Source organism: Andrena cerasifolii, chromosome 6 (assembly GCF_050908995.1).
Source record: "Andrena cerasifolii isolate SP2316 chromosome 6, iyAndCera1_principal, whole genome shotgun sequence".
Lineage (NCBI taxonomy): Eukaryota > Metazoa > Arthropoda > Insecta > Hymenoptera > Andrenidae > Andrena > Andrena cerasifolii.
The window spans coordinates 8,317,332-8,332,032 of NC_135123.1; the positions used below are offsets into that span (position 1 = coordinate 8,317,332).

Sequence of the window (14,701 nt, forward strand, 5' to 3'; positions counted from 1 at the left end):
ACGAAATGTGTCCCAGCTCGTTATGCCTAGCTAATCCAGATGAATGTGACTATTTCCACAAAAAAATTAATAAATAAATTTTTTTTTATATAAAATCGGAATCTAAATTTCGGGCGAAGCCGAGTAGTAAAGCTAGTATATAATAAGTGTGTCAGAGTAAGGGTGTTTTCTTGTGGGGATTAAACAATATTACCGCAGTGTTAAGCGTTTAAAATCGTGCGCCCTTATTGTATGAGATGTCTGCGTGTGTGTGCATTGGTGGCGTAGATGGTGTTATGTTTTTGTTTATGTATATCTGCGCGCTATGCGACGACTGTCTTGCTTTTTTCCCCCAACGTATAATTTTCATAATAGTGTTCTTATATTTCAAATATAGAGAGTTTATTTCCCCAAAACGCAATTTTTCATGCTACTGGTATTTTACGTGCGAATAAAGTGTTCAAAGCCCCGTGTGAAGTAATTTCATTCCCTTTGGGAGAAACTCTTCGAGTAGAATATGCATTTTCGCGTAAATTTTTGCATCGCCTACCTCGAGCCGTTCACCCTTCTCATTTATCTTGTTTAAGCGGTGCAACCGAACGTGTACGGATTATAGCGGTTTATTTAATTTTCGCGTGAGTTTGTGAAAGAATGATGAATGGAACAATATTGCGATAGACCGTATCTTTGCTTAGGTGCGTACACATAATTACTTCTCAAACTATCGGAGATCCGTGCAAGTTGCTCATAGAAATGTTGTCTTCTCATTGGAGGGGAGAAATATAACGTAGGCATAACATTCTTTTGGGATTATAACTTGCCAAGATTTCGTTACTATCGTAGAGTCATTGATGGATACAGAGATGGATACCTAATCTTTATTCCATAGTAAGGTTAGTAGGTGGGTATGGTGAACTTTATACATATGGGTACATGTAATGAATACCCAACTGGCTGTAGTTAGGTACTTTTTGTAGCGAAGGGGCTAAACATTAGGGATGGGTTTCTCGAAGCGTCGACACCTTGAAACCTCTAGAAGTGTCGAGTTTCGAGAATTCGAAACATTGCACTTTTTTCGCGAATAGAAACTCCTGAAAGCCAGATAAGGAAAAGTATAAAATCCAAGAATAAAGAATCATTCGCAACGTGCCTCGGGAATTTGTATATTGTTATATATTTGTTTGTATTTTGTTTAACTATGGTCAATAGAGGTCTATGCAAAAATTGTTTTCGCTTTAGTTCTTAAAGCAAGATAGTCCACTTATAAAACAGAATCAGCACTTGGAATTTCGATTGTTTCGAGCTTCGAGTTTTGAGATTCGAGTTGCGAGAAATTGAAAATCAAGTTCGAACTCACCCCTACTAAAAACTAGGCGCCACGTTATTTCTTTCCTGCAGCCGCGACACATTTTGCGAGAGTGCACGAATGTTTAGAGGACGAAGATGGCAGCAAAATGGGGAATAAATTTTAGGTTAAACTGGGCGTAGTTTCTACGAAATTTTCGGGCGATAGCGTTGAAGAAGTGCTTTGTAAATCGTAGAGACACGGTGTACGAGTACAGAATTCGTTAGAGTTCGTTGTTTGCGAACAATAAACGAGTTGCCGCGTGATTGGTCCGCGGCCACGTGCAGCGAGAGGTCAGGGGGAGGCTTACAACACGGTGGGCACGGTGTGACACGTACTTTATGGTTGTGTAGAACATGCCCTGGCTACGGTGTAACGTAGTTGTTCTGCGCGCTTGTTAACGGTAACTAATGCGCTACACGCCCATCCGATGGCTCGATCCGACGATCAGCTAATGCGAGGAAATCGAGAGGGAAAAACGACGAGAATGCCACATAAATAGATAGTAGTGGTGTGCCAGGGAAATTAAATAGAGAGGAAGTTGAATTTGAAAATAATTCACAAATCAAGGGCGGAAGAAAAGAAGGAATAAAAGAGAAAGGGTGGAGATTTCTGAGGTTTAATAAACAAAAAATCGATTTTTAGACCGGAACCTCCCCTTAAGGGCTGAAACGCACTTATCAGGTGACCAAGTCACGATTGACGATTCCCCACATGTGCTCGCTTGACGTGACTTGTCTTTAGAGGCGAAAGGTAGTACTCGATTTTTGTCCACCTACACCGAGCAGATTGGATATCCCCCTTGTCTGCTCTCGACGACGTCGCTCCCCATTAAGCTCGGGTGGGGCTATCTTACTCATAGAATGCTCCCAGTCGAGCCTCCTGCACAGTCTCAGCGCTGGTAATCCAGCTCGAGATCCCAGGATCACAAGTTGCCATCCTGGGGGCATACTACTGGGGTTTAAAACACCCAGAAGGCAAGCTGCGAGTGTTTGGGGGCCTTAACCATTAACCGTAGTTAGATTTCAGTCCTTCAACTTTCTATATTCAAGTTAGTACTAGATTTTCATAAATCAGTAAAGCTCCATAAGGGCTTCACTCACGTCGTTGTCATATTTTCATCGGAGATAAAAAAAATTGATGTTAGAGCTGATTTGTTCTTACTTTGAGTTGTAACAAGAAACTTGCATTCGTAAGTCGTTTCTCGACGAGTAAAGAGACCTTACGCGGCGAGGGTTTATTTCCAAATTTAAAAGTTCAAAAGCATAGAAAGCAATAATAAGTTTGTGGTCCGTTTCGTGATCGGCCAGGATTTATTTCGAAATTTACAAGTCTCTCGTAAGCCGTCCCGCGTAATGAAGAAAGATCGAAGTGGAGTGAGATACCGAAAGCGTGGAGATAATTCAAAGGACAGAATGAACGAAGATGCATAGTGGTAAAAAAGTAACGGACACCGGAGAAAAAACGGATGCAGGTAATAGGGATGGCGAAGCAAGTAAAAAGCACGTAGCTAGGGAAACAGCAGTTCAGAAAAATAAAATCCAACGAAGAATTGAGTAAATTGCAACACGCGAAATGTCCACTGCGAACCAAAGGTACAATGTATCGCGGAACGTAGCGGATGGACGAGGGAATCTACGAAACAAGCCGGGACGGGAAGTTTCTCGTTTTTCCGTACGTGAAAATGAATGTCCGCCGTCATAGGTATACGCTTGCATTTATTTTTTCCTTCCGAACGGTTTTCGATGGGTCTATTGGCGATCGATTCTGCCGGGACTGCGAGATCGTTTGTCGAATAGACCGCAGTGCATTCCTCCTACCAGTTGTTTGCGGGTCAACAAGAGCCACGCTATTAACTAGGAACCCAGAAGAAATCAGAAACTTCCCATTTCGAAATATTAATGATGTTGTAAAAGTAGCAGGGTGCAAAATCACCAGCGGCAATTAAGGGAGCAGTCTTGAAGGAACATACTCAAGGGCTCAATCAGGATTAGGGTAAATCCGGGAGGAAAGATGGCGCAGTCACTATTCTGCAAATTAAATTACAATATATTTCTTGTTGTACTATTCACTAGTAAATAATTCTCCTTTCTTCTTTGCCATTTTTCTCATGAATTATGCGAGCATCTCTCCCAAAGACGCGCACCATCACACCCGGCATTCTGGGAGAGATGGTTAGATGACTCAGGTGTCATGACTTCAGTTTTCAATCAGAGCAGAAGTAGATCCGGAGCACAGAAAATTTTTACTGTTCCACTGCTCCAGATTTTTTTTTATTATTTGAATTTTCTTTTTTTTTCTTATAAAAGCAGATGAATGAAATTTTTTTAAATACTAATTCTCAATTTAAAGGAAATATTGACCACTTTTTTTCTGAATCGGCACAAAATTTTAAACACATTAGCTTTATTCTGACAAAATCAATAATACCAGTATCTAGCCATCTCGTGTTAGGTGAGCCAACTGTCCCGCACTTAACCAATTTTGCCACAGCTACTCACGGTCCTGTGCCAAAACATGCGTCATTTGCCAGTAAGACGTAATACATACATCAAGTTTGACGGAGTAGACAGCGCGATACGCGAATGAATAACGTTCATAAACACGCCATGCACCGCAGCTACGTAGTCACCTTAATTTACCACGCTTAATCGCGGAATAGTCGCGAACGTCGCTCTTGTTAGCTCGTGCCGTGGGCAGAGAAGAAAAAAGACCACGGGCGGATGAGCTTTCCCTTCGATGTGCATTACCATCGAAATTGAAAAGCAGAATGCGGCAGGCCAATAGAAACGTCGGCGGATCTCGCACGCTCCCGCGAGTCCTACCGCTGGCATACATTTATTTCATCGAATCGAGTCAACTCGTGCGGCAGATAATGCGGGCTACCTCGGCGCATGTTTCCCGCGACGGAAAAACCAGCGAATAAATAGCGACTTCGACGCGCTTTGTGTTTGCCCAGGTTCGCTCGCGGTGTCGTGTTAAGCAAAGCTCTTCGTGTTTGTGCGCGGCATTGCCGTTCGAGTTATTACTTTATCTTTTCTTTTACGTCAACGTTCGACAGTCCAACTTTAATGTGAAAAGAAGCGGGTGTACTGGATTTCGATAGAATATCGACGGTTGGCCGTACACGAGTTTCGGAAACGGATATATTCGCCGACGGAATCGTACCGTGAAATAGCGAGCGTTAGATAGCAAGGCAGAGGTGTGAAATTAATATCATTTTCATCGAATAATGGGAGCGAGGAACAGGGTGTTGTATTGTTTTCTAATATCGTTATACCTACTTCAGTGAAGGTGATATCTATTGCGAATAGTAGGTAACTTGATGTGCATTACTCCCTCGCAATAGGATTTTATTCCTTTAACCCTCTAGTGCATAGATTTTTAATTCAGTTGGAAAAACTAGACTAGTCTAATTTGGGGACGAAAAGACCGAATCCGATGTCTGTTTTCAATTTGGAGGATGTCAAAAATGTAGTGTTTTTTTATAAAATAAATACTTTATTTTTAATGAAAGACTATGAAAAAATGTTTAAAAAAACATAAATTTATGATATAATAGAGAAGTATTCATTATTGTGCATTGTGAAATTTAGCAAAGCATAGAAGAAGCGGGAGAAGCGCTTGGCCCGGTCGCCGCCTGGCGGTGGCGTCGCGTACTATCCACCGCGAGCCGGCCGAGTCATGACATTTTTAAAACAGATTAATTATATTTTACAGCATAAAATAGTAGTTAAAATTTCGTAATGATTTGTTCAGTACTTTTTGAGATTTTTGTGTCACATTATTCGCCGCGATGCGCGTTGCCGCATCGTTCAAAAGCCTATACCATTTTTAATTTTAAGAATTCAGATACAGGGCGTTGCACATGCATTTTTCACACAATATTCATTAAGGAAATGTAAGAAATGGATTTTTAAAGTAGAACACCCCTTTAATAAACACTCTTAAAAATACTCCGAGCTTCGTATTCGTAACGGGATTAAAGGTAACAGAAATCCGGGCAGAGCTGGCGAACAAACACGGTGCTTCCAGCATTCTCTTCACATCGGGGATTCTGGCACTACGCTGTTTAATCTTTGACTACTGAATGGCTTAGGGATTGGGCCAAAAGCTTGCCTGTATTCGCGTATCGGTCATCAGGGATCGTTCTTCGGCTCGGATCAAAACTGGGATAGGAAAGTTGCTCTCTATTGCCCACGGCCTTTTGTGGAGATCCCTCCATTCAGTGGGTGCATTCAACTTATTCGGTAGAAATAAAGACAGGGAAAACGAGAGGCGGAAGAAACGCGATTCGCGTAGCCGCTGCGGCGATTGCGGCGCCGGTAGCCTGAAATGCGGCTCGACTTTGCTACAGTGAACCTGGCGTTTAAATAAAGGAAAGCCACTGGACGAAATTTTACTTCATGTTTACTCGCACGAAATTTCCAGTTCGCCCTAACAACTCTAACCTTTTTCCTATATCCTCGTGGCCATTCAATTGATCTTCGAGTATAATAGACACGTGTGGTTAGCATCGAACTTCATTTTTTGAACTCCTCAGACCTTGCCCTAAAAAATTATCGTGTTTCGAATTTTCAAATCGAAAAGAATCTGCCGTTTAAAGCAACAGTTATAGTAACAGTACGTAACGTGTTGAACATGTTTGTTATTTTTCTTCTGGAGATCTGCTCATTAATGTTTAAATACGCGAAAAAAAATTGTTATCAGGAGCACAATGGGAAAGAAGGTGGTATTTCACGGTAGAGCAAGTTTATTTGAAATACTTCCCACCCTTAAGTTTACTCGGGTATTGGCAGAATATCTACTTTCTTTGTGGGACATTGAGTCTTCGAGGCATGGACTACTCCAAGAGGTTTCGAAGTTGAACTAACAAGTAAAAGCTTCTTTTTGGTTGGATGAAATTTTCTTGAAGATATTTGTGAAGGTTAACTAAACACGAATCTCGAATTCATACTCCTTTCTCTTTGGAATTTCAGTTTGTACCTTGTAATTATAGAAGACAGCTACTTAATTGTAGCAAGCCCTCTTTAAACATTGACAAAGGGAATGGAGGTTAAGAAGAACAGAAAAAATTGTGCGTTGGTATAAGATGGAACTACTTCTAACTTGTAACTGATGATCGAGCTTTCAACTACACTTTGTAACAGCTTCGCGCGGAGAAATTGTCTACAAAGCACATAGATCAAACTTCCCGAAGTTTGAACGACAGCGGCAGTTTCCAAAAGTTACTTTAAAAGTTACCCGAGCCCTTATTCGAGCAAGTCAACTTTCAAATCCCGACAGGAGCAAGTAATTGTGGTTCTTAAATAAGTCGGAAGGCTCTTCCTCCGTGCGACAGCCCTCGTGCAGATGCGCCGTTGTTTCTCTGAAAACCGAAAGCAATTTCGTCCGCGCCCTGTTGGTTGAACGGCGCACTCGAATTAATTATTATCGATGCTCGCGGCGCCGCGATTCGACCGATTCGGGGGTGGGGGAGGGTCGCCTATTAATATTCTCTTGTTTGTCGCGTGCGCGAACTTTCTGAAAGCGAAACAAACAGCAGAAGTTCCATCGCTGACGTTCAGAAATTTATCAGCCCTCCGCTAGCTGTTTTCCAGCTGTCGTCTTGTGGCAGCCGATCGATCGGTTTTGGCAGTAGGACCCTGGCAATTGTAGTTTCGACCGATGTTTGCTCAATAAACCTCTGTAGACCCGACAAACTAACCGCTATTAGCCTCGGGGTTCTCGAGCTGGAAGTTATTAATTGCATTGGTAGCACCGGACCCCGTGTAAACCATTGGGCACACGAGGAATTAGGGTGCTCCTCATGAAACACTGAATAACTGAATTGCGCAACTTGCGCGGCCTGAACTTCGGCAACGTATTAACAGAAGCTCCCTTCCGATTGTCACATATCACGTGCAGAACTCATCACAGCCCGTGTTTGCTGTTAGCGAGTGATAATGTTATCGCATTCGCATGATTATTACGAATTACCGTTGCATCCGTACGCCTGGCTACGATGCTATCTAATTTCACTTCGCTGTACCGATAAATATTGGTGAACAGGATCGCGCGGCCACGTTATTTTCCTGATACGTATTACGCCGCCTGTTCCTTCTTGCGTCCGCACCGCTGCAAACAGAACAAAACATTCACACAGCGTTAACAACCCTACGGATTTCTCCGTAGATCTACGGATTTTTTACTTTATCTACGGATTGTAAAATCTACGGATTTTTTTACCTCTTTCGTGAGTTAGTAACCTATAATCAGCAAAAGAATCACTTTTTTTGGAAAGACTAATAGCGACATCTGTTGCCATTGATTTTACGATCAAAGCCGCCGATTTACTGCGGGTCGCTAAATTCCACTTCGCTACAAGAGCTTTTTTTAATCACACTTAATCGCTGGAATTCAAGCTATTTTTTCTAGTTCTACTATCCTGCATTTTGAACGAGTACCATAGGAATTAGCAAAGTTGATTTCAGAATCTTTGCATGTGAACTTTTTTTTATTCCGTTTTGTGAATTTACGTCGAGAGGAAAACGACGTCTTTGGGGGAAACGACTTTCGAGGATGCATTATTTTTGGGACATGCTCTTGTACTGAAGTGGAATTAGTAAAGGTCGATTTCACAACTTTTGCGCGTGAACTTTTTTCGTAATTTGTGAATTTTTGTCGTGGCAATAATTTTCTTTGAGGATGTCACGGGAGGGTCGAAGTATAAGATTTTTAAAGGGCCATTCAGCCATCTTCAATTTTAACAGTTTTTATGTGGAGTTAAAAAAAATTGGTGGCTGAATGCTACTTCTCTACTCGTGAATCGAACTAAATGTAGTCAGGACTGCCGCATTTCCGGCAGTTTACTTGTTCGATGGCTTCACTAGCAGGTCTGGGAAGAAACATAAGTAAGTACTTCCTTCTATTTCTGCGTCCCTCGCCTCGCTTCCATGTCTTGTCAATTATTTCTGCCCGTCAAGAGCATGTTACGTGAGAAATTAAAAGTCTTCCATCTTAACCGTTGATTTTTCTCTAGTTCACGTTTCTCACTATTCCCTCAGCCTTGAAGGGCGTATTTCATTAGATGTGAAACCAACCGAGCCTCTACAAATGCAATTGTGATCCGCTTCACTCGCAGCAGCTGTACGAAACACAATCAATTTGATGTTTGAATACTGCACACTATACAGGATGCGAGAAACTATTTACAAGGGCTGTTCAGTTATCTGAACACTCCCATTATTTTGAAACTGCGGAGGTTTGTAGAGGACCTCGATAGAAGTATCAGGCGATTTTTCGTTTGTGCCCATTTTCGGTTCTTCGCGGCGAACACTCCCCCTAAAGGTTAATGAGTGTTTTCCTATTTTCTAGCATATCTTCAAAACTATAGTGGATATAAAAAAAATTCTATTTCGATTTCGACGTTGAATTGAGAAAACACCATTTCCCTTCGGGCAAAAGTTTCACCACCGATAAATGTCGTGGGCCACCGGTGGCCGACGTGGCGCAGAACGTAAAGATGCATAAGGTTCCTCTTGCGCTTTGGAATGGGTGGAAAATACGAGTCGTTAGATCCAGCGACAGGTGACGACCGACCGATAGGGTCGCAAGAGCTGACGATGGATTCATTAGGACTGCGACAGGAACTTGATGGCGTACCGTGTTTTCGCCCGAACTTCCGGTCAAATTGAATCACGTGGAAATTCGTGGTAACAATCTTCTATTTGACTTTGGCTGACTGTCTGATTTACCGTGGACTTTCGGTCTACATACAATGTACGTCGTTCAAAGCGATTGATTCTCGGGAACTTCCTTTGTGCCGTTGGCGAGCTTGCTCCTGTGACGAATTCTTTGAACCGAGGAAGTAAATTGGCCCACGGAGTATAGTGCCTCGACGAGCTATAGTGACTTAGGTGTGAGGCTACTCACCGGGGTCTTAACCGATATCCTGCTGTGTATGGGCCGCTAAACGTGGCCTCCTACTACCTCCTGTAGGACTGTGTTTAGGGGAGACCTGGAAAAAACCGAGGCCCTAAAGATTAAGTGTTACAATTTCGACTTTAATAAAATAAAAAAGAAATTAAAGAAATTGATTATCATTATTAAAAGGCATCAATTAAGCTTTGCTACTGACTATTAAAAATTGCCCCATTGTCAGCACATATTAAATACAAATCCATTGCAGTAAGGTATATGTGCTGTATTAGAACAGTTGTAATATAAATTATTTTATATTAACAACTTATTTTAAATTAAAATCACTGCATGTCTTGAAGTAATTTTGGAGATTTTACCCTTTAGGTCCTCGGTTTTGTCCTGGTCTTCCCTTCGTGTCTTTTAATAATGATAATCAATTTCTTTAATTTCTATTTTATTTTATTAAAATCGAAATTGTAACAGTTAATCTTTAGGACAGGAGTGTCCAACTTCCCTACTCCGAGAGCCGCACGAGTCAGGCCCCAGGTCAGCCGGTTCCCCCACTTATTTTTCTCCATGCGTTGCACGAGCCCCGGCAGGGAGAGAATGAGGCACCCGGAGGAGAAATTCATCCGAGTGAAGTAAGTGTGGAGGGGGCCGTTCTCCTACGGCTCTACGGAGCAGGCGAAGAGGAGAAGGAGCCACTGCGGCTCGCGAGCCGCTAGTTCGACACCCCTGCTTTAGGGCCTCGGTTTTGTCCGGGTCTTCCCTAAACACAGTCCTGCAAGAGGTAGTAGGGGGCACGTTTGGCGGCCCATACCCAGCAGGGTATCGGTTAAGACCCCACTGAGTGACCTCACAACTAAGTCACTATAGCTCGTAGAGGCACTATACATGTACTGCTAAACGACATGTCTCTTGCACTTTCGGCTTGCCATTCTATTTGTCTGCCCCAGTGCTATTCATATAATACTAACAAGAGACTGCACACATTAATACCTGGAAACTTCTAGCTAATGTATACGTACATTTGCATATAAATCGTGACTGTGTGTTCTTAACAAAATAATTTATTCTGAACAATACTGCGTTCGACGTCGTGATTTATATTTTCATTAATGATTATGTACGTATATATAATTGATAATTATTGAATATTCTCTATGTACATATCAATTATTAATTACATAGTTATTACATATATAGGTAATAGATAATGCTTTCATTATAACGTGCATCTGTGAGTCTAATTTGACATAGAATTACTAATGAACTGGGGGTGAAGAAGGCCGAGGTAGAATCTAATATAGACACTTGCAATGGATTAGAATTAAATTTAGGTTGAACTCGTAGGAATTAAGATTGAACTGTTATCGAATTGGAACTGACTTGTGAGCTCGAATAGGATCTTGCAATGGGTCTATTTGTGTAACAGCGAAGATGTTATTTTTCGGTGTATTTACAGATATCGGTGACTGAGCTGTTAGAATAACGCGTGGGACTCCTGAGGCGTACAGGGTGGGTGATGAAAAAAAAATTTGGCGTTTGGGCGGAAATATTTGGCTTCGATTATTGTATGTCCATTGTAGGCGACCTACTTGGGCAACTTCTGGATGCGTTTGGAATATTGTAGATGTGCACGTGCCTGGAACATTTCGAAGACGTGCGCTTTTCTTACAAATGTGTTCCATCATATACAGTCTGTGCGAAAAAGATAGTCTCTTTAAGGGAGCTATTACGGCAGGTTAAGGGGAGTAAAAAAAATATCCTTCGGCACAGTGTCGAAAACGTAAATTTGATCAGATAAATGTTACAGCAAATTTGCATTATAATCACCACATTTTCTGATGAACAGTTCGCCACAAAAGTGATTGACGCACTTCTTTTAGTACAGGCGTAGTCTTTCTTTCCTTTTTAATTTTTTTGCAATGTATACGGAACAGAGTTTAGCTGGCATTACTAATGTTACACACATATTGATATCTTTCACAGTTTCTGTACCAACTTCATCTGTTTGCTTCCCTTATCACCTCCCCCGAGAAGACAATATTCTTCAAAAACACTCTGCAGTCATTGTTTAGTCAGTCGTTCACAAGCCCCCGATGTCACATGGTAACGAAAAATAAATTTCATCATAAACGCGTATCAGCCCTTTCGTTTCTTCTCATATTCTCCTATTACTTTCCTCTCTGGAACCATTGAATTTTTCGTGATTCTTGAATGCGCGCTCAATTTCAATTGAAATATCAAGTTTTGATGGAACGATGTCATCAGGAACTCATCGAGGGCGTATTTGCAAAAGAGTGGAGCGCCGGGAGACTGGTGCTGGGTGTGCTAAACTGCTAATCCGTCACGAAAAGGGTCGATCCTTTTTCTGGGGCGCACACATACAAGATCGACCGAGTAACGCATTGATCTCTGCTTAGGGGAGGTTTTGTGTCTGGTGAACCCAATTGGGTCAGCGCCAGGCAACCGAGAGGTGTTATTTCGAAGTCCACGAGGATTCCAGTAGGTCTGGTAGGACTGTTTGACATTGTGCAGCGGGGAACTGCGTAACTAATTAACGGTCACATGTGTCTCGTCTACAGCTTTATCTTTAATCTCCATGCGATAACATTGAATTTGTGATATCAATTTGGACGTGCAATTGGCCACATGGAAAACCGCCTGACACTCTTACCTAAGCAGTGGTCTTTATGCTGTTAGGTCAGCGAGGTCCAATCGGGCCATTAAGGAGCCTGACCTCCGTGATGTTTAGCAGTGCCGCGCGGAAGAGGAGCTCGAGAGCCAACGATAACGAGGGCGTGCAACGGATAGGGAAAACTATAGTAGCGCAGGCTTATACCTGTAGGAGAGGCTTGAATGCCTGGGATTCTTGGGGGCCCCAGTGTTCGCTGCCCCAAAAAGAAGGCCCCTGGCAGGCGGTGCAGTCCGCCGCTGTGACGATTGGTTTTTGTCACCTAATTGGGCAGACAGGCATACGTATTTTTGTTATTGGCGGAACCGGCTATATCTACTTACTACTATGCACACGGACAGAGGTTTAGGCGGAGCTAGCGGCGGACTGCACCACCTGCTAGGGGTCTTCTTTCTGTGCTGTAATAGTACTTATACTCTTACAGTTTTCCCTATCCGTTGACACCCGCGGTATCATTGGCTTCAAGCTCCCTTTCCGCTCTGGAAGACACCATGGAAGGCGGGCTCCTTAATGGCCCAGGGAATACTTCTGTGCTTTTGGTTTTATAGTCTATAAAACCTAAACGTTTGAGGTCCTAACTCGAAGTTTCTAGCTATTACCATTGTTTAGATCCAGTTATTATTTTCCTGGTCATTATTAGTCCTTCAAGATGAGAGTTGAAGACCTTGGGAACTATTGAACCGATTTTAACCAAACATGGCTGTTAACCTTCCCCAATATATACACTGTAACACAAAAAACCGCATCAGAATCCGAGCGCTCGTTGATGAGCGAAGGAACCATAGACAAACAGACGCACGCACACCCCGTCCTTTTTGCGCCGGGGGTTAAAAATGATATGAAACTGAGATATCTTCCCGCGCTTTAGGTCACTTACAGCGTTGGTATTCACTTGCTGTTATTGCGGAGCGATATCAACACCAGTCGACCAATTTAAGTGATGAATTAAAGAAAACGTACATCTTGTAATAGATCTATATTATTCTTTCGCGTGGTTCCTTGGAAAGACCATAGCTTAACAAGTGTACTAAAACTATCTACTAAGTTCCTGGTTCACTCAGAATTGAGCACAATCGTTTTGCCATTTCAGATCAGCCGGGGAAAAAGGCACAGCGTCCCAGCTTTCGAAACAGAGATGAGTTGAGGATCGGCTACGATGTTGAGTCGTCTTTCGGCCGTGGTGGCCTCCATTTTGGTTCACCAGCTGCACTTCTTATATGCCGCCGGTTTACTAGGTAAGCATAACCAACGCGTGAATTTATTTATGTTAGAAAAACTCTTCAATTCTGTGAAACGAAACTACTTAAAATTGAACGTTAATGACTGGTGATAGAGCCCATGTTAGGATTCAGTTCACCTGTTAGAGAAGTGCCAAGCTCAGTTAATGTGTTTAATGAAATTAAGAAATTGTAACTGCGCTATGTTTCATTCTGGAAGCATGGAAATTCTGCAAACAACATTATTTGAGGTTTTACTTGTTTGCATACGACAGCCATTACGATAATGAGAGTTGGGGAGAAGAAATAAGCTCGTGGCGCGTGTAGATTGCGTTGTCCATGTAGAAAAAGGTCCGCTACTGACGACAACGAATATGAATTCTATTTTGTACTTAAAAAAATAAATAGGTGGTTGAAGCATAAATACACCACTTCGATTCGGCACGATGCGATACAAATTTTATTAGCTTAGTATTTGTACGGTTCGACGCAAGAAGGGCCTCAGTGTTAAATGGTAGTTTTGATAAAAGTATCTGTAAACATTACGGAGTTAGATATTTTTTATACCTACATAGTGAAGTTGTGAAACTGTCTATAATATTTAAAATTATGATACATCTCCTTGGAGTTGCATTATTACAATCAGAATTATGTAATAAATTGATCAGTGAATTTTTTAGTATTTATTTTATACTTACATAATATTTGAAAAAATATATAGAATAATGAAAATATTGAAATAATATATTCATAATAAATATTTAAAAAAAAAATTAAATCCGACTTCAAAAGAATAAAAGTGCACTGAAAAGTAACAAGTACATTTTTTCCTTATTTGATCTATGACTCTCAATTGTTTCATGTCGACGCCTCCTCATTTGTACCGTGTAAATCGGGCGTCGATTAAAAGAATAGAGTCATAGATTAAATAAGGAAAAAACTTATTTCTTACTTTTCAGTGCATTTTGACTTTTTTAAGTAGCTTATAATTTTTTTATTTTTTACTTTTTAGTTATTTAAGTTATACATATAACAACATTTATTTAAAAATAATAATAATGAATTCGGTTAATGAGACAGATTTCTTATTTTTGGCGTAACTTCAAAACTATTTAACCGATTTTGACAATTCTTTCTCCACGACCTAAGTCGATTAAAGCTAAACTAAATGCAATAAGTTCCACGAATATCGGTCCAGTAGTTACGGAGAAATCCGCGGACAAACATAACTCATCGAACCGAGAACCTATGTCTTTTTGAAGCCGGTTAAAAACAGTCGGTTAAAATTCAGCTTGATGTATGTTTGGCTTAGATACGAGTTAGGGGTCAGTTGCTCAACATCGATTCGCAAAATCTACCATATCTCTGTCAATTTTAAAGATGCGGTAATGAGGGATCTAATTATGCGTTTCATGCAAAAAGGGCCTGAATGTCCCGAGGCCGTTCTTGCATCCAACAGTACATTTTATCTTTCCGATGGGTGCGGCGAGGGATGGCGGTGGTAGCTTGATGCGAAGGTGTCGATCTCCTTTCTGGAGGCGGAAAATATTGAGGTTGCGG

At 41.5% G+C, this 14,701-nt stretch overlaps 1 protein-coding gene across 1 annotated transcript in view; it reads left to right on the forward strand.

The window, feature by feature from the left end:
• The window catches only part of LOC143370478 (zwei Ig domain protein zig-8), a 348,169-nt gene that overhangs the window by 92,688 nt on the left and 240,780 nt on the right, over positions 1-14,701 (forward strand). Inside the window, exon 3 of the mRNA XM_076815644.1 lies at positions 13,015-13,159. Coding sequence (XP_076671759.1) covers positions 13,081-13,159 — 79 coding nt within the window. The 5' untranslated portion in view covers positions 13,015-13,080. The remainder of the gene's footprint in view (positions 1-13,014; positions 13,160-14,701) is intronic.